The sequence below is a fragment of the Dicentrarchus labrax genome, unplaced genomic scaffold (assembly GCF_905237075.1).
Source record: "Dicentrarchus labrax unplaced genomic scaffold, dlabrax2021, whole genome shotgun sequence".
Taxonomy (NCBI): Eukaryota; Metazoa; Chordata; class Actinopteri; family Moronidae; genus Dicentrarchus; species Dicentrarchus labrax.
This window is the reverse complement of record NW_026136721.1, coordinates 23,586,183-23,610,455: the sequence shown is the minus strand read 5'-3', so window position 1 is coordinate 23,610,455 and position 24,273 is coordinate 23,586,183. Positions and strand designations below refer to the sequence as shown.

At 41.8% G+C, this 24,273-nt stretch overlaps 1 protein-coding gene across 1 annotated transcript in view; it reads left to right on the top strand.

Moving 5' to 3' along the window:
* The first annotated feature begins 2,042 nt into the window (after positions 1 to 2,042).
* doc2d (double C2-like domains, delta) overlaps positions 2,043 to 24,273 on the top strand; it is a 34,579-nt gene continuing 12,348 nt past the window's right edge. Inside the window, 9 exon segments of the mRNA XM_051383659.1 lie at positions 2,043 to 2,212; positions 4,317 to 4,474; positions 4,476 to 4,834; positions 5,330 to 5,409; positions 6,047 to 6,121; positions 12,627 to 12,736; positions 18,964 to 19,090; positions 19,336 to 19,392; positions 20,085 to 20,209. Coding sequence (XP_051239619.1) covers positions 4,446 to 4,474; positions 4,476 to 4,834; positions 5,330 to 5,409; positions 6,047 to 6,121; positions 12,627 to 12,736; positions 18,964 to 19,090; positions 19,336 to 19,392; positions 20,085 to 20,209 — 962 coding nt within the window. The 5' untranslated portion in view covers positions 2,043 to 2,212; positions 4,317 to 4,445.

Genomic DNA, 24,273 nt, shown 5'->3' with positions numbered 1-24,273 from the left:
TGTTATAAGAGTGTCATAAGAGTACTGTGTGTCTCTTGGGTGCCCAGCCACATGGAGAGTATCTGAGAGTTTTGGTGGTCTGCAGGTCAGCTGTGAGAGCTCTGCAGCTGTCTGATAACTGCGGTGGTGGGTGGAGTAAGTGCTCACCTATGCACAGTTGCACACGTGTGCTTTTTCATTCTGCACCAAGGAGTGAGCTGCTCTGTAGGAACCACAAGACACGGACAGAGGTACTAGTACTTCAGCAGCACTTCCTGCATTCATTTCAAGCCATTTAAAGCATATAGCACATGTCTAAAGCACCTCTTTATAGATGGATAGCTGGGCATTCATTTATCTCATTTCAACTCATTTAGCCCTCATGTTCTTTTTGCAAATTAATGAATATACAATGTAACGGTCTGTTAGCGCAACATTGATGAGATGATGCTGATAGTAATGACATGCCTAAAGTAAATCAAAGTGTTTACACATGGACGAGCACATGCATCCACATGTCTTCGTCCTGCTGACCATTAATTTAATTGACCAGGGTTGTTGTTGTTCATCTGTTACTTTTCAACCGTGGAAAATGACATATTATAAATTAGCGCTCTGATGGTTTTCTAACCAAGTAATACGTCATTTAAATGTTATTAAATTCTCTGCCATGTGCTGTCATCAAAGGAATGCTGCTATACTTGGCAAAGGGGAAGTGTTTTTAGCTCACTTTCCCAAAGAAGTTTTTAAATTTTTCATGTCCATTACTTATCCTTTGAAGTTTTTTTCCCCCTGCTTTCTAATCCTTTTCTCATATTTTTTCCTTTTCCTTTTTGAAACGTATCCTCCTTAACCATTGTGTGTTTAAGCTTTAATTCCTCATTGTTTGGGATCCCAGAGACCCCATTTTTACTTGTATTTAATAGTCAGCATTTTAATTTTTCTTCTCTTCTGACCTTATTTAAAAAACATTTGTTTACACCCCCTCACACCAAATAAGGTATTTGATGTTCTATATGGACTGTTCGTGAGCTAGGGCTTTTCATTTATTCTTTTATTAGACATAAACTCATTTACAGACTAAGAAATCGGCAGTATCTTAATCCTTGTTAAACAGTTATTAACTGTTGTAAAACGTAAATCACAGAAATCTGAACTTATTTGGGATTTGGGAGGGGCTTGCTGAGTAAAAGTACCGTCAACACCAATCAGATAATAGAGAATAATAGAATAGAATAAAATAATGTGAGAATTCATTGTATTTAACCATACAGATCCTCAAACAGAACATTAAGAATAAACACTCTATATTTGTCCTTTACATAAACTCACACAGCCATGCATCCGTTCCCTATTCTTCTCATTCATCCATTCATCCGTATTGTCCAGCAGGGATGTACTGCAGTGTCACCCTACACAGGTCCACTGTTATTGATGTATTGTTGTCTTTGGTTTGTTTTATTACTGTGGCAGGTGTCAGGCGATACTATGAGGGCTGCCACAGTTGGACGCGTACAGACAAAACACACGCACAGACTAACACACATATGCTTGGCTGATATTGGCCATAGTCATAGCCAACACAAAGTAATCTGGCAGTGAGATTGTATGGCTGGCAGAGTATTTTGTTCGGCTCAGTCAACATGTTGAATTTAATTTCCTTTTTCTGTCCTTCAGCTGGTGGGTTTTTTTCTCTTCCCAGGGCAATATTTCCTTTTGTGTGCGTTCAGTATTTTGTCCCGTTTTCCTCTTTCCTCTCAATCTACTGTAAACACATATATATATATATATATGCCTCTGTGTGTTTTGTGTGCTCTGCTCATCTGTCTGCGACTTTCCCTTTTCGTTGCACCCCTTTATACACACATCACGCACCACCACCAACACCATGAAAACACACACACTCACGCCTCTTTTTCCCGGGTTTCCTTAAATCTCCCCAATGCTGAGAAAGTGAGTGACAGCACTATATGCACAGTCTGCAAACGACTGACGGGGGATTTTAACCAGATACGTCACAACTACAGGGGAAGGGAAAGAGGGAGGGACAGAAGAGAGGAGAGGAGGAGAGCAAACGAACAGAGACAGGCAGAGAAAGAGAGAGAGAAAGAGAGAGAGAGTACAGAGGGATATATTGACTCAAAGCTGGTCTGCATGCTCTTCAGTGTGTGAGAAACAGAGGACGTGAGAGCAGGCAAGATGGAGTGCTGGCACAGATGAAGACTGTCCCTGGGTACGTATATGTGGATGGCTATATTTGTACGTGTGTGTGCACATGTGCTTGCATGTGCGTGTCTCTGTATGTGAGAGGGGTGAGAGCGATTGAGTTTGTAAGCAACATGCTGCAAGTGATCATTCGTATGTGGGTACCCAAGCAGTGAATTTGGGTGTTGTTACATAACAGCAGTGTGAGTGACTGAATGAGTGTAGGTATTGAAGATGGGACCAGGCAGTTTGGGGTCCTTATCTGGTCTTAACGTACATGTGTGTGTGTGTGTGTGTGTGTGTGTGTGTGTGTGAGTGTGTGTGAGAGAGAGGGAGTCTGTGCTGTAACTTAGTATAGTGAGGAAGGAGGGATCGGCTCTAGGAAATGCAAGTTTACAACTGAGTTATATCGTGTTCTGTTTGGGTATGAATGGTGTGTTGGCTTGAATAACAAAAGCTTCACATATTTATGTCAGTGTGTGTGAAGCAGAGAGAGTCAATATGTTTTATGATGCACGAGAGGTGAGTTACGGCTATACTGATGTAAACAAAGTCGGGCAAAATCTTCAGTATTTTCACCTACACTGAGGAATACCCTCAGTACCTGTAATGCTCTATTTCTGATTTTTGCATTGCGTTTGCATACAACTGAGACAATTTTAATATAAAGGCAGAGTCTAATCTATTGGCAACATACAGGACATATGAGATCATTTAAACACATAATGGGAAAAAAAGTCATAAAGGCTGGACTTAAACAAAACTTACAGTATTGCAAAGACAAATCAAACTGGTTTAACAGCATTTGGCTGCTACGTAAGAGGGGTGGAAGTTGATTGCTGATTGATTCATTAGTAGATAGACAATAAATTAATCTGCATCAGTTCTGATGAGTGATTAAGTCATTTTTCAAGCAAAATGCTAACAATGTCCTTCACCATTTGCCATTTAGACCATTTGCTGAGAAAAAAAGATAAATTAACCGATAGCGAAGAAAATATGAATTATTAGTTTTAGCCTTAGAGTCAACACTTACATAAGACCAGTAGCCTGCTCCAAAGAGGCTATTCATTCATATCATGGACACATCAGTCATAAACTAAAAGAGAAAAATGATTTCATTTGGGGGAAAGAATAGACTTGGAAAATCATGACAATACAGATAAAATGCACAGACCTAAAGGGAGAGAGGTCCCAAGATGACACTAAACAGTAGTGACATGATGGACGTAATATATAGGGGGGAGGACAAATGACATGCATCCTCAAATGACCTGCCTGTGTAGCAGTGTTTGCAGTGATTTTGTTGTGTCATACAATGAAGGTGCATGAAATGGAGCTATTATGTCTACTAGCTGTATGCTTTAGTTTGTTTAGTTCTTTTCGCTTTTAACAGTTTAAAGTTTTTAATCTGGGACAGCACCAGTAAACAAAGGAAACATTGTGACATTCTAGGCGGAAGTTTGTCCCACCGATCTCTGAAATCAAACTAGTTCTTGAAATAATAACGACACAGAGGCACTGTGGGAGTGCATACGGGAAAACATGTCTTCGGTCTCTCTTAATCACAGTGAGGAAAATAGGAAATGATAGCATTTGGCTTAACGAGGTTGGAGTTCGGTAACAGTTATTACGCTTCATTTAGTAACAAATATGCTAAGGACTGAGAAAGGCTTCAAATAGCATTATGTAAATATTGCTCAGGGGACTTGCAGATGAGAGCGAGAGGAGTGAAAGGGAGAGATAAGGGAAGGATTAGAGTGAAGTGCAGATACACAAGTGACATCACTTGTTCATACTTTACGGCACTACATTAGAATATTATTTGAGAGCACAGACTTGGTGTGCTGACACAATGTGTGAGTCACACTTAAAGTGCCAAAGGTTCTGGCAAATTCTATTTTGGAGAAGTCAGGTTTGCATCAACTGATGAAAACAGACACTTATTTCTGTTTTCTCCAGAATGTTTGAGATACGCTGTGAATTTCAACATATTGCCAAAGTTGACTTGCCTTGAATAGAATTGACCCCTGCTGCTGCTGCTGCTGCTACAGTACTCACAGAGAGGGGGAAAGTTGGAAACTCAGAGGAGACGAAGGATGTGATTGTGTTTTTTTGTTTTTCTCTTCTAGTTCTCAGCCTCTTGTTCCTCCCCTCTGCTATGATCCCAGCTGTTTTTCTCTTTGTCCTTCCTCATTCATTTCTTTCTCTCTCCGTCTCACCCTGTCATTGCCATCCCATAGTCCCGTTCGACAGTCCACATGAGCGTCTCCAAACCTCCCCCGCCCCCCCTCCACCTCCCACCTGGCCATTCCCCCTTCCTCCACCTCCACCCCTTCCTCGTCTGCCTCCTCCCCCTCGGCAACGCCCCACTCCACCGCTCTGCCCCCTCCCTCGCCGGTCAAGATCTCTATGCAGGAGCACTTTGCCATCAACGTGTGCCCAGGCCCCATCCTCCCCATCCCACAGATCTCAGACTTCTTCCCACGTTTCCACGACTACCCCTGCACGCCTCCGCCTCCAAGGGAGAAGAAGATCCTAAAAGAGGAGACTTTCAATGGGGAGACGGGCGTAGGATACAAGGATGGGGAGAGGAGGGAAAGCAACGAGGGAGAGAGGGAGGAGGCGGTCGACTCTGATGATGAAGACAGTGAGTTCTGAGGAGGGGGAAGAAAGTTTTGTGATGAAAAAGTTGTGTTCATTATTGTGTGTTTGGTTTGTGTGTGTATGTTTATTCATGTGAAAACTGCTAGACAATACTGTTATTCTAAGTTTGGAGTAGACAGTCATCTTTTTTTTTTAACACAAAATGAGTTTCTGCATTTTCTTCCAATGCACAACATATGCTTGCAGAGTAAATGTGGAGTCAAGCATTTTTCCAAAAGTGTTTGTCACTCCCACTTTATGTGACACGTCGCCTCCGATGATTTATTAGACAATGTCGCAATAGCGGGACTCAGCCTGCAAGTTTCTGCTCATTCCCAAACAGTAATCAAACAAGACAGATCAATTCATATTAGGCAGCGTCATGTTTTTAAGAGGCCATCTGCTACAAATATGACTCAGAGCTTTTGAGTGTGTGTGTGTATGTGAGTGTGTGTGTCCCTTTACTGGCAGTAATTGCCATGGTTTGTGTTGTTTTCAGCCTACCTGGGAACGCTGGAGTTCAGCTTGCTCTTTGATCAGGAGAACAACTGTCTTCATTGTACTATTCACAAGGCAAAGGTACACACAATTTCAATATCTTCTTCATATAAACAGACCTCTGTCTGTCTGTGTGCATATGGTTGCATAATCCTCCTTGAAGTCCCAATGAAAACAATTCTCCTGTAATGCTTTGCACAAGATGTCAGGCTATTTTTTCTCAACCTTTTTAAAGTAACGTGTTCGCCACACACCCTCAGCGGCTTGTCAATTTAAGACATAATCACGAATTTTGGATAATGTTGCTCCATTGCTGCGGCAGACACATTTGGTATTGCCACTGTACAAGGACACAAGCCTTGTATTACATATTGTGTACTGTCACATGATGTTAATTATGTAAATCTTGTTGAACCTTTGAGGACAACACAAAAGAGTCTAGGAGGGTAGAAAATAGTGGCATGAAAAGAAACACCCAGAGGTGCTATTGAGATGTAACTACAGTAGAAGAGGTCTGTCATATTCACTGTCTTTTTCTGACCCTGTCAGTTGTGTGAAATGTTTGAGGGCATTGTGACGTCACCTTTGACACTACAGTATGTGTGTGTGTGTGTGTGTGCGTGTGTGTGTGTGTGTGTGTGTGTGTGTGTGTGTGTGTGTGTGGGTGGGTGGGTGTGTGACTGTGTGTGTGTCTATGTATGTCTGCCTGTGTCCACAGGGACTGAAAGCCATGGACTCCAATGGGCTGGCTGATCCATACGTCAAGCTTCATCTTCTCCCCGGGGCTAGCAAGGTCACTGCTCCAACCTTACCTCAGTGGCAATTAACGTAACATGCTACCACACTGGGCTGGGCTGTCCCAGACACTGACACTCCCTCAGGAAAGTCCTACATCACACAGAAACTGCTGGCAAAAGAAGATAATTTATTGAAAAGACTGAACATAGGAAGCATTTCATACATCATTCAGCCAAAGAAAACAAAAAACGATTATTTGTTTTTCATAAATAATATAAATAATCTCCTGTCACACCATGAAAAGGTCAAAACGCACTTTTGCAAAACGTGACACGGCAGCGAGCTAATTTAGTGTGTTGTTTCAAGCCGTTGAGCAGAGTGCATTTTGGTTGGTTACTACTTAATGTGGCTCGTCCAATGCTGTGCTTTATCGAGCACAAACACGTTCTGGTCTGTTGCACAGCTCTTGTCTTGTTTTCAGCTCAAGCAGCAGGGAAGATAAGGCTCCCCACAACAGCAACCCCCAGCTCCGGCAGAATGCAACCTGTTGTCAGCCATTTTGGCTCAAGGTTGACACGAAATGAGGTTATGATAAGCGCAGGGAGGACGCAGAGCCAAGATAGGTTGAATGAGGCAGGTCTAAGGTGCTAACAATAACAACGTCTGGGGGATTTTTGTCCTCCAGCCTTCCTCTGTCTGTCTTCTCTCCCATTGTTAGCGCTCTCCTTTTCCCACTTTCCACCCCTATCTCTGTCTCTATCTCACTATCTTGCTGTGACCCTCTTTGACCTTGAAATACCAACAGTGTGCGGAGAGAAGGGAGACAAGTGAGAGAGAGGAAAGGGGGGAAAGAGAGAGAGGGAGAGAGGGAATGGAGAAAGGGAGGGAGGGGGGAGACAGATGAGGGGAGGACAGCAGCAGGTGGTTGTCATGGAAACAGGGAGGATTGTTACACGGCTCACGTCAACAGGCGAGTGTTGATGGGGGGAGAGGGGTGGTAGAGGTGGTGGTGGGGGAGAAAGCGTCAATGAGTAGGTAAGTAGCTACCCATGAACCGCTGTTTGTTAAATACCGATCAGACGGGTGCCACGTCACTCAAAAAGTGGGTACGTGCACAAGAAGTGGAGATCACGGCCACACACTCACACACCTACTCTTGGCCACATTCAGACTCAGCATGCAAGCGTTGCAATGAATAATCCAGAACACAAAAGGTTTCAGTTTCTGTGAAGAATTCAGTTTTCAAAATATTAAGAGCGGAGGTACACAGTAAGGTCCCACTCATATTCCTTCCTTCTCAGTCTCACATCCTACTGCACATGCTCCTTAACCAGTATACAGTCAGGCATGCTATCTTGTGATGTCAAGCACACACTGTATAACACATGCGGCGCATGACCTTGCGTATATGCAGACACATGCTAAGGTTTTCGTCACAGTCACACAGAGATGCTCCCATCATCAATCCCTCCCTCTCTGTCACTCCCTCTCTCATTCTCACACACAAACATGTGGTAGTTGCCAGTGCCTCTGTGATGGTCTTTGGTATTTTCAAATGGCCATTCCTAATCAAGATGCATGGAAAAATTCACTTACAGTCAGACTCCTCATCCACAGCACTGGGAAGTAGGGATTGAGAGAGCGCGAGTGTGAAATATGTAAAAAGGTCCATGCAGACAGATGGAGAAAAAGGAGTGAGAGTGTGATGGACAGATGGAGGGCTAGAGATAAAACATTTAGAAACAGATGCAAAAGCACTGGTGTAGAGGGAAAATGGATGCAGGGAGTGACAGAGGGCAGGAAGAGGGAGCTGGTGTTTTAAGTATGTTTGTAGTAGTAGAATGCCGTGAAAAATGTTCTCAGAAAACCAACCCAATTCAGTCAATAAGGAGTGATGATTATTTGTGAAATAGTTGTGCTGTTGAGTTATGCTGGCACATATACAGCTGTGAAACACTGCTGCGTGTCGTGACTCTGCCTGTGCACGGCTCCTCCTGCACATTAATGAATCAAACAAACGACATGAATCGAAAACACTTGTTCCCTTCATGGAGCGAGCTCTGGAGGGCTGACTCTTGTAGATAAGCCAAAAGTTTCCAGCAGAAAATGAAGAATGAAAAGGAGACATTGATGGGAGGAAAGTGAGGAAGAGGGGAGGCGGCACGGGCAGAACAATGGGATGTGGGGACAAAAACAGACCAAGAGAAAGAAGGGAAGGGAGGGTTCAGCATCTGGCCCTGAGGCGTTAGCAAGAGGCTGACTGTGGCAGAAAGGAAAAGACAGAGAGAGAGATGAGGTGTGTATGTGAGAGGCGTCAGACAGAGTATTTTGTGAGAATAGGGTACACACTTTCTCTACCAGCTGTACATTCAGAGCGTATGTATATATAATCATTCAGTGGTGGAAGATCTTTAAATACAATGATATAAAAATATTCTATTACAAGTGAAGATCCTGCCTTTTACTTATGTAAATTAAAAGTAGTCAATATACAGGGATAGGGAGTATGGCTGCAGACAACGTTATTGTATAACTGTTAACTGGATTCCTGTAACTGATGCATTATAAGTGTAACTGGTAGATATTTCTAAGCCATTTATACTGTTGGAGAAATTGATAGATAAGGTTGTCGATACTCGATATTTTTCTTATTGTCAACAGTTTCCATGACCCAAATCAACAATGTTTGAGTCCTTCTCTCAGTGCTTTCAGACTTCTCCATGCCAATCTGTGGCACTCAGCCCTGAGCAAAATTGTTCCTACTGAAGATGTAAATCTTTAAAAAATGGGTCACAAAGACTTTAAAAAAGATGAATATGAATTTAATTTTTTAACCAAAAGTTACAGAAGCAGTAAATAGTGCATTTATTGGGGACTGTTTTCAGTGCTGGATTAATACACGTTTTGTGGTTCAGTGTGTATTTATGGCACCAAGGCAGTCTATGTGGAATTGACTCAAAATAAACTATAGGGCCTGTGTTCACAATAATGAAGGTACCGTTCACCCAACTATGTGGCTCACTGATGTGTTTTTAAAGGGGCACTCCACAGATTCAACACATGAAGGTCAGTTTAGTCATCATGAGCCTGTAAAAAAAGATGTATTATGTCTTCTATGGTTCTGAAGGGACCCTGATGATGTCTATTTGGGCTTCAAGCTTCAAGCAAATTCTCAACAGAGAGTCTGCGTGGATGTGAGCATTTATTAAGCAGACAGACACTATTGGATTGCATTATGGGAAAGGATCCAGTATTTTTTTGGCTTCACTCAAAGTGAGGTCTAAATGTGAGTTAGCTTCTGCAGCTTTGATTTTGATTATTCTTTTTAAAATATGTCTCCTGTGAGTCTCCCAACTTTCCATCTGAGCAGTCCCGTGTAGCCTATGTCATTTCCTAGTTTAAGGGCAGAACCAGGGATTTGGATACTGGAAAGTCGCAGATGTTCACATAAAATTCAAGAAAGGTTTCAAAATCTTTGCCAAGAACCGACTACTCCATCAAGTTGCAAGTGTTGCTGCAGAAAGTAAGTCACATCTCTCTCTGACCTCATTTTTGATGAGCTTGCCGCCCAGTAGCTTCCCTCAGAGCTGGGCACCCTTATCACCCTCATCACGCTCACCATCCACACTGACAGTCATCTGGAGGAGGGAGGGAGTCCTAGCTGCCAGGCCTGTCTTTGGCATCCCTGCACATAGCCTCTCCACAATGTCCTCTGCCTGCAGCAACAGGCAACCCAAACAACACCCCTGAGCCAATGCAGTTCGGCCGGACCTCGCCCACCTCGGAGGACTGTACTGTGACCAGCCCAACCATTTTGTCTCCTCCTGCCCAGTTCGCCAGTAATCCCATCCTATGCTTCATGTTCACCAAATTCTCCCTGACCAGACCCACGCAGTTTCAGTGATTGACGACTCCAGTGCTGCCGCCAGCTTTTTGGACAGCATACTTGCCACTTAACTGGACATCAGCTGAGGGCAACTAGCCCAACCCATGGAAGCTAGTGCCTTCAATGGACAACCTCCTTTGCTTGGTAACTCACAGAACTGTCCCTGTCCACATGGACATGTCAGGTTACCATCATGAAACACTCACCTGTCACCTTGAAGATGTACCTCAACTGCCTGTCATTCTGGGGTAAACATGGCTTGTTTTTGGGCTGGAGTTGTCACTGTCATGCGTGTGTGTCTGAGATCTGCCCTGTCTCCTACTCCCAGTGATTCCTTTGCATCAGGGTTTCCAAATCCCTCAGGAGTTCCTTCTGAATATCTGGATTAGAAAGAGGTCTCTCATAAAGTTTAAACCACCTCTCTGCTTCCCCATCATGACTGTGCCGTCAATCTCCTCCTGGGCATGTCTCCATCCAAGACAAGGCTCTAAGGCTTTATTCGCTTTTCACACTGAAACTCAAGCAATGGAGAAATAAATCAGTGACTTCTTGACAGCAGGTATCTTCTGCCCCTTTTTCTCACCACCAAGGCTTCTTCTTTGTGGATAAAAAGGATAAATCCCTCCATCCCTGCATGAACTACCAGGGTCTCAACGACATCACCATCGAACATCAGGGGGCCACTGTTTTCTTAGAACTCAAGCTTATCACTCAGTATGCATTTAGGAGTGGTATGAGAAGAAGACTGCGTTTAACACACCAAGCAGCCACTGTGAATATCTTGCAATGCCTTTGGTCTGACCAATGTTCCTGCAGTTTTCTAAGCACTCATAAATTACTTTGTTACATGCTTTGTTTGTTTTGGTATTTTTGGATGACATTCTGATCTTTTCCAAGACCAGATGCAACATGTGTAGTGTGTCCTCCACAGACTGCAACATGTCTCCAAAATGTCCTTCCTGATGTTCATTGTCACTGCAGGCAGCATCCAGATGGACCCCACCAAGTTCAAGACAGTCATAGACTGGCCTGTCCCTTCCTCTCACAAGTAGTTGCAGCAATTTCTGCTGGTGCTTCGTTGGAATCTACAGTTTTGTTGCAGTCACCCTCAAAGCCTTCAGCTTCCAGAATTATCCTTTTGTGTGGTCCCAGTTTGCTAAGGAGGCCTTCAGGGAGCTAAAGTGTCGTTTCACCACAGCTCCTGTCCTCATCCTTCCGGATCCCTCACATTAATTTGTGGTGGAGTCAGACAGTTACAGCAATCCCTCCAGTACCGGAAGCTTCAACCCTGCGATTTCTTCCTATACAAACTGTCCCCAGCAGAGAGGAACTATAACATTGTCAATCCTGTTAACCAACTCTTAGTCTCACATTTTCCTTATTTGCTTTTCCCCCCTGCCATGTACTAACTGTCCTGTTGTATTCTGGGCCACTTCCATTCATTCCTGACCTGATCATCTATCGTGCCTCTACCTTAGCGTTGCAGACTGCCTGTTATGACCCCCTGACTGACTCCAGCTTGCTAGTCTGATCCTCCTGGATAAGTCTGCCTCATCAACCCTGTCTGGTTTTGACTTTTGTTTTCGACATTGAGTAAGCTTCAATTTTTAAATTTATTTTATTTTCCTATTCCTTATAGTTGTGCTTCTTGGTTCAAACCTTTTACTGAGCCTTTACAGGAAGTGCAATGCTAAATCACTGGAGGGCCCTTAGATCTATGGCCATGGTAATTCTTATGTCAGGCTTTGGCTACAAAGATTATACTTGTTGGTATAATCAATTTATTGTTGGTTTTGGTCTTTGAATGGGATTTGTTTACAAGGAGAAAAAAATTGAATATTACCAGACTATAACATACTGTATTTTATATCCATACTATATTTACTTGAAATCTAAATCTGCAATGTAACCAGCAAGTATAGCTGTCATATAAATTCTACTTAAAGTAAATCTTTTCCACCACTGATTTTATGACCAGAATGTGCCTAGAACTTCATAATTTGAGCCAGAGGTTTGGCTTTGCAAGACTTTTGTGCAGGAATGCGTTTATCTAGGGAGTCAAAAATTGAAAATGCAATTAAATTAAAAATTTCTTGAAGGAATTTATAATAATTAAAATACATATAAAAGCAAATCTGAAATAAAAACTTGAAAAATGAACACATCTTGAAGGCAACTATGGGAGATGAGGCACCAAGTGGCTGCAAACTTTATTTATGGATGGTGAAGCTATTAAGGGCTCGTGGGCATTTCCTCTCCTGGAGAGCTTTAATTTTTCATGCTGAATGTGTTGTGCAATTTAATTGGCTGCTGTGTTGTTTTTGAGACGCGGTCCTTGTTTTGGAGGTCTGGCTGGTGCTAATTCACTGTCTTATGTTGGGGAGGAGACAGACGGACAGGTGAAGCCAGGGAAGCCTTGTGTCCTCTCACTCTCCTCTACAAAGTAGGCAGCAGATGTCTGCGATTTCCTGAGGGACAGAGATAAATGATGTTTCCACTCTTTTTCTCTCTCTCTGTTTTTCTTGATCTTTTAGTGTCACTCGTTTTGCTTCCTTTTCATGATCTTTTATTCTCTTTCTCTTGCTCTGATCTGACTAGTTTGCTCCCTCACCCTTAAAACATTCCTCATTCCTCATGAATTTCTTTTCATATTTTTTCTTCTTTATCCCCTCAGGCAAACAAGCTACGCACAAAGACCCTGAAGAATACGTTGAACCCAGTGTGGAACGAAACGCTGGTGTATCATGGCATCACAGCAGCCGACATGACCACCAAAACACTCAGGTAGGAGCTCAGCTCTGAATTTCTCTCTGGCCAGCAATTAGTACTATTCCCCAGAAAGCAAAATGACCAGTTCATTATGCGGAGGATGAAGATCCATGCTTCCAATCCCCCGGTGAACTGCCAACAGCCGTCTATGCCTCCCAGTGGGCTTTTCCAGGTAATTCATTATTGCAGCCAGGCAATGCCAGCCAACTGTTCCACTTGCAGTTGTTGGGTAACAGCTCAGGTGCTGGCTGGTGGTAAGGCTCCGCCCCCTGCTTCCCACAGTGCTCTCCATGTGGATTGATTGAGGTCAAGCGTAGCCATCTTGGCCCAAAAACTCTGATGCTCTCATGTCATCCTCCATGTGTAAGTTGATTCAGAGAAGGAGTTCCGCGTGTGTTTTGTTTGTGAACGTGTGCGCTGCGTACAATCAGTGTCAGTTTGCTCAGCGGATTCATAATAGGGTTGGATGGCATTGTTTATCCTGAGGAAACACAAGCACAGACACACTCGGATGTATGTGCACACACACTCGGAGGTGCGTGTACACACACAAAAGAATCTCGTCTGAGGCACACACACAAATGCAGGCAGTCAGGTGTGTGCTTATCCTCTTGTGTGTATGTCAAGGGCAATCACTGGCAGGAAAGAACATGCATGGCCCCTCCTCTGTACGTAGAGAAAACACACACACACACACACACACACACATATATGCAAACAACACACGTCCTTGAGCTTTTGCGAACACACGCACACATTTGGAAATAACATTTACTCTCCCTTCCCAAACACACACGTAAACACACAAACAGCAGCTTGAGGAGAGACCCTTCAAACTAGAGGAAACCCATGACCTCTGTTCAAGGACATTGCCCACAGACACAAACCAGCATGGGGGCTCTGGGAAGCCAAAACGAGGAGTAGTGTGACTAGTGTCAAGCAAGGGATGAAGAGAGAGAGAGAAAGAGAGAGGTGACTGCCAAGATCAACAAAGAGAGCAGAAGGAAAAGTGTGAGTGATGTCAAGTGACAGATAAAGGCAGTGTGGAAGAGGAAACTGGAGAGACCAAGATTGACGAAGATGATATAATAGATGGATGGAGAGAATCCAAGGGTCAGTTGAAAGAGAGAAAAAGATTGGCTCACATAGTGTCTAGTGAAATGGATAAAGTGATGAATGAGGAAATTCACTTAGTTGAGAAAAAAATGCGAGTGATGGGGAGGAGTTTACTCATAGGGGGGCCAAAAAAAACGAAAGAATGAGGACAGTGAGAAATATGTGAGACAGCAATGGAGCGGGAGTGAATGAAACGCTGTCTGACAGCGAGGAAAGGGGGGAAACAAGAAACAGACAGAGAGAGATAGTGAGGGGAAGAAAATCTGCTCGAACTCTCTCTGGATGTGTTCAGGCGCCAGCACGATACCTCAGCCAATAGACAGACTTTGTTCTCATTACTCCACAGAAAGCAGCGAACAGTCAGAGAATGGAGAAACAGAGAGGGATCCCCGGAGAGATGTTTACTCACTTGGTTGTGCCCTGCTGCATGCCGCTCTGCCGGTCCCAGCATGGCTCAGAGGAGGGGATGCCGCACTCTTTGATCCCAGTGTTGTGAGTGCTGCTGAGCAGAAGGATTCTGTCCAGGCTCAGCCTGTAGACCTGCCTGAGGGCCTGGATAGTGCTAAGTTTATAGTAAAACTGGACTATAATGAAATCAGAGCAGACCCATTCTGGTTCAGATTAATGTATTTTCAAGTGAGAACAAGGATTATTTCTAACGTTTTCATTTAGGCATTGTAAGCACATTTCACTGATCTTTTTTACTGTGGTAGTTTAATACCAAGACAAACACTCATAGTATTCGCTACTTCGTCAGAAATGCAACAGAATAGCAGCCAGCATATCTATTTATAGTGCAAGTATTGTTCTTGCAACTGCATATACAATATTTTTTTATGCAAACGTTGCTTAACCATGACGCTAGTTCATTACACTGCAACCGTTTCTTGCAGCAGTAGGTTTTATGTTGTTTTACAGTTTCATTCCCACATGCTGAAATGCATTGTACTGGCTGTATCTGTGCGGATATGATGTACTGTGATGTGTTACAGTCCTTGCTGCCATCAAAGTCTGGGCATGACTCCCCCTTATAAAATGCAGTTCAGTTACAACCAAGCTCTCTGAAGAAGCAAATAATTTCATACTAACTGCGTGTGGCTATTAGCGCTGGTGTTTGTGAATTGTTCCAATGTATGGAGAGAGTGAACAGTAAACAGTGAGGCTTCACTTTGATGAAATTGCGCTGTATTAATTGCATGCATCGTGCTTAGGTAGACAGTCTAGTGTGGGAATGGCTCTACCATTTTCATTAAAAATATTCATAAATAGTATTAAAAATGGGGTTGGACATCATGATAATAAATTTCTCACTGTGAGGAACTTCAAAAGCTGGAGTGCAACTAAAAACCTTTGAGTCATTAAAATTTTCTTTGGTGTCAAGTCCATTCTACTGCACCGCTCTTTGTACTGGAGGATAAAGGCTGTAAATAGAGTTATGCTGTGTGTAAAGTGGAGGGAGAAGACTGGTTTTGTGCATTTATTTATTTATTTCACCGTTCATTCACTCATTTGCAGTTACAATGATTATATAAAGCCATTATCCTGGAGCAAAATGCACTTAAATAGAGAGGATGGAATAGAACCTGGTTATGAAATGGTTAGAAAAAAAATCTTTCAAAGTTGCAACAGCATTAATTTTTTTTATATTCTGTATTCAACAGTCATATTCTTCAGTGTGCAGACTTTATCTCTAAGGGCCACTGGAGGTCCATTCTGTTATTAAGAATGAACCAGCTGAATAAATAATGTCCTCAATCCAGAGTTAACGGTTGGCTTCATACCCACTAATCCTTCAATTGGTGCAGCAAGTTTGCCTGAGGTGCTCAGGTCCTGAGTGAAAAGTCAATTGAACTGGAAACACTGCCAAAAAAAAAGGCATCTTGACGGGTTATTCAGTCTGTTATTGAGTCTTCAATCACGATTGTCTCATTTTAAAAGAAACTCTTTACCAATCTCAAGTAAAAGCCTGCCCGCTTCAAGATTTTGTGAGCTGTCGCTAATTTATAGAGAATACCTGAAACATGAGAAACTCCACTGGGAACAACTACATTTATCTAGTCTCCTTTGAAGTTTTAATGTGAGACAGATCGAGCTGCTCTGAGGATTGTTTTATTGCAGTGAGGCTGACATGATTTTGAGATCAAGTCCAAATCAGTTGCTGCAGTCATTCTCTGCCTTTGGGTATGTTTCAAAAGATTTAGAAATGTTGGTGACAGTGATAATGTGGTACCTTAATACTTCCCCCTCATTTAAATGACGCTTTTGGTGCATTTGAATACACAAGAAAATTGAAGGAAATTGTACATTTATGAATCTCATCTTTGAGACTACTAGGCTTTTATCACTAAAACGGTTATCAGGCTGCCAGTTAACAGAGGAGAGATGGAGCATGTGGAGGTGATGAGAGGTGGGTATCAAGAGATCCAGTGTGTGTGTGTGTGTGTGTGTGTGTGTGTGTGTGTGTTAAAGGACTACCAACATGATGTCAGTGCCAGGTCTAGTCTCTCTCTCAATTTCTTCCCTCTATCTCTCCTTCCCTCTGTCAGGCTTCGTAATAGACTCGCACTGTCCTCGGCTGTGGGGAGATAGGGACAAATCTAGGACTTGATTTGGTATTGGATGGAGGGTGAGGCTGAGATTGGCTACTGGATGCCTCAGGTGAGATGTATAGTTGGGTACTGATGTAGTCAGGTCGGGAAAGAATTCTTTGATTAGGTGTCTATGTCAGGGTGAGAATGATATTTTTGAGTGGGGTTGCTCTATTTTTGGCTCTACAGATGGTAATGTCGGCCGGTTCACCATATTTCCTGCCTGAAATATCTCAACATCTCAACAATTTTGCACAGACATTCATGGTCCTCAGAGGGTGAATCGTGCTGATTTTGGTGACCCTCCCATTTTTTCTCTAGCTCTGTAGCTAGATATGTGTTTCCTTTTGTGAAATGTAATAATGTAATGAAAACTATTAAATGAATTGTCATGAAATTTTGAATAGACATCCACATCCCCCTCAGAGAGAATTAAAATAATCATCTAATGCCACCATCGGGTCAAAACTTTAATCTAACACTTTGGTTTATATGACAAAATACCTGCAAAACTAATGACATTCCCATTAACCTCTGCTGTACTTTGTGTTAAATCGGGTAATTAGTATTCAACAGAAGCCTTGATTCTTTAAAAATATTGTCTCATTTTGAAGATAGATTTGCAAATATTAATAACCTAACAAGCATTGCAGAGTTTCCCTTGAAAATGAATATGAAGTATGATTGTAAGTAGCCATGCCAGTTATCTTCATGATATTAACAGCTTTAATATTTTATCTGGCATATAACATCCTTCAGATTGAACAGTTCGCTTAATGTTTGGGAACATGAACTAATTCCCAAATGTAGAAAACAGAGAATTAAGACTTCAAATCAATGGCAGTCTAAAGTGGGGATTCAACGAGTATTTATCTAAAGTTTGTATATTACATGACGATGATCCTTCCTACTTGTTTGAGACCATTAAAGAGATTCTTTCACAAGTACAGACTCCGAGCAGGAGTGCTAAAACACCCCCAGTAATCTGATGTAACTCACGGGGCAGATTTTGTCAGTGAACCCACACTAAATTTGGCACCTCAGGTTGAACAGATTCCATGAGCATCTGTTTGGTTTTTAGAGGAATTCTAAAGCCGGAAAATTGTGGGAGAGGGTGCGAGGAAACGGAAAAAGCAATTTGCACTGAAGAGGCCAAAAGTTTGTGGCAGAACTGGTGTCGCATTTCACAGCAACCTTCATCTCATCACATCATCACCATACATGTATGACAGAGCAAAGGCACATAAATCATCTGACAGCCGTGGTCATGAGTCAGAGTTATTCTGAAGCCTCTGCTAGAGATACTCATCAGTTATGACTAAAAGGCTGGAACCAGCATGTCAAATGTCCAAATGTCAGGGGGACAGGGAGAGAACAGGAAGAGTGTGTGTTTGAAAGTGCGTGTGTAGAAAGAGTGAGAGAGAAAGGTTGAGAATAGAGACTGAAGAGTGAGGACGAAATCAAGAGCAGCGACGGTCCATCAGGGAATATTTGAGCACAGAGGGAATATTGTAGCAGGTGATGGGCTGTGAAGACTGTACTGTACCTGATGGAATATTCACCCTCCATCAAACATCACCATCAGTTTAAACAAGTGCACCCTGTGGAAGAAATACTTTCACAGAACTGTAGCAAGGAGATATTGATTCAGTTGTCTCTTTTTGAATTTAGAGCGCGACCAAAGAGAGATACAAAATACAGAGTTTGTATATTTGTATCTGTGTTGAAGGAGGAAGTAATCACATTGGCTTTACTGTGCTGACATCCAGCTCAATAACACTGTGTTCATGTAAAGGCTGGAACTTTTTAATCGCTTTTGCCAAGAAATACGAGATCCTGTGTAGAACTTGTATGTTAAAAATGTTGTCACCAAAATACCATTGAAATTAAAGTTATATAATGAAAAACCATGAACTTTTCAACAAAATGTAGTCAGTATGTGGACTAAATGTAGTTTTAATAGGGCTTGATGTCTTTTCATTGCTAAACATCAGCATGCTGTAGACTCTTATTCTTGTTTTTCATTAAGTGTTGCAGTACAAACTCCCAGAAAGCACAGAAGTCACCTTAAATAATCTTTATATAAGACATATTGATTGCAAATGAGTTATCTGTATACAACATAATCAGTGTCCTTTCAAGTCAGGGAAATGCAGAAGGGAAACTGATTACATGCTTTAAACGTTAAATCTCTTTCCTCTTATGTGTTTAAATTACAACAAATTAGTGTCTGACGGAGTAACAGTCAAGAAGGAAATTGAAATCCTTTGGAAACACTATCTTCAGCAGTCACACGACTTATCATCATTCATGAGGCCGCTCATGTGAAACCAGCCAGATCTCATCTTGTGTTGACGATGCAGGAGCTGATTGATTGTTCAGATGCACTTTGGATATATTTGGCACATTCTACGCTTGCTTCACAATAATGAGCAGAGCAAAGCAGCTGCAGGGTTCACGTGTAACTTTTCTCTGACTCACCTGCTTCTCTTTTCCACCTCTGCATCTGTATGCGTGTCTGCTTGTCTGCGTGTGAAGGCTGTGTGTATGTGACATGGACAGACTCGGACGAAATGAATTCATCGGAGAGGTGAGAGTGGCTCTGAAGAAACTGAGAGAGGGCGAGAACAAACGCTACAATATGGGCCTGGAGAGAATTGCACAGGTATGTGCGTGTGTATATGTGTGGCAGTGCTTGGACTGTTCACATAAATATAAAATGGGTTTCTGTGGACATATATATCAAGATGTGTCCTATTTCCATTGTGCATGTTTGCCCAGGGGGCTATCAGGCATCAATTTGAAATGCTGCATTATGAAGTGTAATAGATATTCACCTGGAGACTCTGTATGCTATAACCACAATGTCTCTCTCTCTCTCTCTCTCTCTCTCTCTCTCTCTCATTTCAGAATAAAGAAACTAACAATCAAGCAGTGGAGCAGGGAGCAGTCGTGGCAGAGGAGGAGGTAAACCTATCATCACCAATCTTATTATTTCCATTTTGAACCGAAACATGGCTCACTGTAATTTCCTATTACTCGTCTATATATAACACAGTTTATTTTCTTTCCAATTCTAATCCATCCTGTATTTAAAAGAAAAAACTCTAAAAGAAAAACATTTTTAATTAGTCCTTTTTAATCAGTATATGTGTCTAAGGCATGAACTCTTAATAGAGCAGTGTGAACGGAAACTTCTCACAGGAGTCCATATAGCAAGATGTTGTAAATTACACCTGGGGCTGATGGTCCAGTGTTTCCCTCCACTGGTGGTCTTTATCTCATTTCTCTTCATGATTTCAGAGACAGGGGCTAATAGCTTTTGGTCTCTGATTAGAATCAGTTTATGGTTCAACCTGGAGATTAAAAGGAGGAGGAAGCAGTGTCGTTTTGCCAGGTTCAGATTAGGCCTTTAATTACAAGCTTTAATTTGAATACTCCCTTTGTCCATACAGACACACCTACCTATGCTAGATAGTGGAAATGTTGCTTTTTTGTTGAATTGTTGAATTTTTTTTATTTTTGTTTGAGTGAAATATGTTTTGGAGAAACTGCATTGACCCTGGTCCAGGATTCCCCACTGTGTGTTCACTGAAGAGGGAAACGTTAGGTTCAAAAACAGGTGCTGTGTCTGACACTGTTGTTTTCTGTGTCCCCAGCGTGGCCGCATCCTGGTGTCACTGTGCTATAACACAGAGAAGAGCTGCCTGCTGGTTGGGATCATACGCTGTGCCCATCTGGCCGCCATGGACTCCAACGGCTACTCTGACCCCTTTGTCAAAATGTAAGTCATGTCAGATATTCATGAACAAACCTGGTATCCTACAAATTATGCTCATATGCAGCTTTTCTGCATTAGCAGTTCACATGCAATGGCAATGCTCTCTGTCAATGCAGCAAAGTGGTGTGGTCTTTCCTATAATACAGTGAAAAAGTCAAGGTGTGTTAGTTGGCATGGTGGATTCATTTATTGTTTCAGTTAAAGGATAATTACGATTTATTTGAACCTGGCTTATTTCCTTAAATGTGGCTATTGTGACTCTGTGGGTCATGCTAACTTTACTCACGCCACCTCCATTGTAGAGATTTAGGGAAAGAAGGACTAGTGCAAAACAACACGTATCAGAGCGAGCTGCACAAGCCTACAACAAGTATCTACCTGGAATAGCCATGTTGGATTGCATGGGAAATGTTTCATGCGAACCATTGTTTCCCTTAATCCCTGAATGCAAAATTAGCATGACAGACTAATGCATGGTGGTACATTTGTGGGAAATAAACCGGAATTTTCTTGTCATATCCTGTCGTATGAGAGCAGTCATGGTTGACCTTTTTAAAATCTGAGTTTGATATAGCATTTTTCTTGATGTTGGTTTTGCCAAGGCACCATATATAATATTGGGATGCACATACAGTACTTTGTGGTTGTGATTTTCTGACCTAGTAGCTAATAAACTATATCCATTAACTGCCATGTGTGGATTCTGAAGGAACATTCAATTAAAATCATGTTGGGTAATCAGTATAGGCCCTTCGCCAAAATAAAATGTTCAATCAGTGGTCAGGGACCGTTGACCTGACTTTATTAGCTAAATGTATGGTGAAGAAGGTACACAAACTTCATCCCTTTAATGAGCTTTACGGACATGTCCACTCACCACTGTGGAACAGCATGCTAAAATGTACATGTACTTGTTTGGCCAATCAGGGGGGAGCCAAAAACCCAACCCAATACAGGCTATTTGGTTGTCATACCCAAACCTATTGTTCACATTCTCATAGTCAAGAAGCAGCAGAATCAGTAGCTGAGTCTGAATTCTATATTACTATATATCTATACTAATTGTGTAACAATACTAGTTATCAATCTCTACTATTTTTGTAGTTAGAACAAAAACCGCATTCATTGTTGTTTTGTAGTAACAAATTAAATTCAACAGATTTTTTAGTTGGAACTGCGACTGCAGAATGCCACTGCCAATTTAATTTCACAAAGAGAAATTAAAGCCAGTAAAATGTTTCTTCAACAATATAATACTTTATTTTCTATTTGTTTATGGAGCTGTTTCACCACTAACCATAATTACTTAATTTTTTTGTCCACCTGTGAGCAGCTCCTCCATTTCATTTTGGCACAATAATGTAGGCTACATTAATAGCAGTGCTGATTTTTTGAGTTTACTGATTATTGTTGCTGGTCGACCGTGAATACACCATGTAATCTACTAAGAATTAGTGTGAGGCATGGACACAGGTTAGAGGGCCCTGAGGCTGCTCATAGAACCCGCAGTTACAGTGAGTAACCTTTATTCTATTTCACACACGCTTCACCCTTTTACCAGCTTGACGGGATTGAGGGGGCGAAGCCAGATGCCCCGCTCTGACACCAGCATGGCACAACACCCACAAACCTTGAAAACGCCAAAGTGTGGGTGACTGATATAAAGCCATTATAAGCCTGACTGGCCTCAGACACGAAAACTCAGAACCTTCCATCCAGTTGGTGGAGAGTATAACCATGACAATGTTGTCTGAAACAATTAATCGATTAATACATTTGACGACCGACTAGAAAATTAATCAACCACAATTTTGATAATGGATCAATTGTTTGTTTGTGTGTCATTTATCAAGCAAATAAAGGGCGACATTCACTTGTTCTAGCCTCTCCAGTGCAAGTGCTGTTTTATCTGATTTCTATCACTGTAACACATCACTATCACATCTTTGGATTTTGGAGGTTGGTAAGATAAAACAAAAAATTGTGAGGGGGAATTATGACATGCATACATTTTATAGACTAAACTATTAATTAATCAAAACAAGAATCAGTAGATTAATCAGTAATTAAAACAATAAGTTGTGGCCATAGACTTACTTACAGCCAATGCAGGTCTTTTCAAAGATCAGAGCCGAGAAAAGGCAAGCTGTCCGACACACCTGAGGTGGTGACAGATAAAACCCACACAGCTCAATCTCTGATCTTCCTGGTACACTTAAATACCCACAGTGCAGGGAGTGAAAGAGCTCCCACACAGGACAAACAATCCCGTAACGAATGCCACCTCCTCCAGTAGTGGGAGGCTTCAAGGTAGAAGGAGCACCGGGTTGCTGAAATTGCTTTTGAAGGAAGTTTTAAAGCAGCTTTTTAGTTCCTTCAGTTGATTAGACTGTGATCCAAGATGGAATACAATTATTTAAGGTTCAGTAATAGATGAGCTACACTTGGCTTGGTTTTGACCCGTTTTTAGCTGGAGGATGATAGTAAAAGATGCAGAAAAAGAGGTGGATTAGCTTGACTATCCCTTGTGTGCTTGATGTAGGTTTAAATCTAGAAAATGCTTCTGCTGGCAGCACATAAGAGAATGTGCACTGGTGTCATTCAGAGACTTTCGTTCGCCTGTTTCTTTTTATGTGTTACAATTACATTATTTCTTTTTAATTTTCTGTTTTGAACCTGACAGGAAATTTAATAAACTGATTCGCGTGTTTGACGTGCACGGCCGTTTGAGATCTCAGATGTGTGCTCTTTGGTGCCTGTGTGAAGTCCAGCTTTACATGACAAACTTGCTAGCCGCAAGCACAGTGAATGGGGAGACTGATAGATGTATGATTTATTGTCCTCCATAGAGGAAATTTGTTTCCATAGCCTGTACACACGTAAGAAAATCAATCAACACACAATACAAAGAAACATAGCCACAAAAAAACATCAGAAAATGTCATTGTAGAGGGCACAGACAAACAACGTATTTGGTAGTTTAATTTAGAAGACTCTGAATGAAGGGGGACAGCAATTACTGTACTAAAATAATTTTTTATCTGATTGTGTTTTCAGTAGGTTGTGTAATATTGAGAAAACCTTTTTCAATACTCAGCCGTAGCTTTGAGACTTTGAAGGTCTTCTGTACTTCTGTAAAGAGATGAAAGAACCAACAAAAAAAACCAGAGAGGAAGCGCACGTCTTATAAAAAAGAAAACTCTTTCTTTTGCTCAGACACACACATACGTGGATGTGTTTCTTCTTTCTCTGCAAGGTATTGATATTCCTCTGCTTTAAAAGGGGTGCCTTGTACTCCATCGGCCCATTTTGATGTACAGTGTTTTGAGCACACCAGAAAATTACATATGCACCCAGTATCTACCTCTTCCTCCTCTTTCTGTCGCTCTTTTCTCCTTACTTACTATGTTGCATTGTATTCCTTTTTGTTGTGTCTCCCTCTTCTTGGTCCCTCCACTGGCTGTTTTTGTACAAACTCTTGGTTTACATGATTTGTTTAAGCCACTGCTCTGATCTGATTCTTATTTCTGGCACTTAAGTTGTTTGGATTTTTCATTTGTGTTTCCTTTTGTTCTCTTTTGTACAAGGGACTCTATGTGTTCACCACAAAGAGCCTGCTTTACCTCAGTTCAGTGGTTGGTCTGCAGAGTACATAACTGTCTTTCAATATACCCTTTTGTGATTTCCAACATAATTAATGCTGTGAATCTTTTGTGAAATTAGCAACAAAAAAAGGGGTGAATGTATTCTTGGCATAGGTAAATTGCGTCTCCTGCGTATACTGAACAATTATGTCCATATAAGGGAACTGATTTGCTTAGCCAGCTTTCTGACTTATACTTCACTGTCAGAGCAGTGATGTCCTGCAGCTGTAACCACCAGCAATCCTCCTGAGGAATCTGTAACTAAAGCTGATGTTGATGTCTCTTTTGCTGTGTGTGCATGTGTGTATGTACATTTGTCCAGAGGGCTTTTCCAAATGGTCTTTTCTCTCTGTGACTCTCAATCAGCCTTTAGAAGCCATTCAAGTGACACAAGGTCAGAATTATCTCAGAACTAATTTGTCT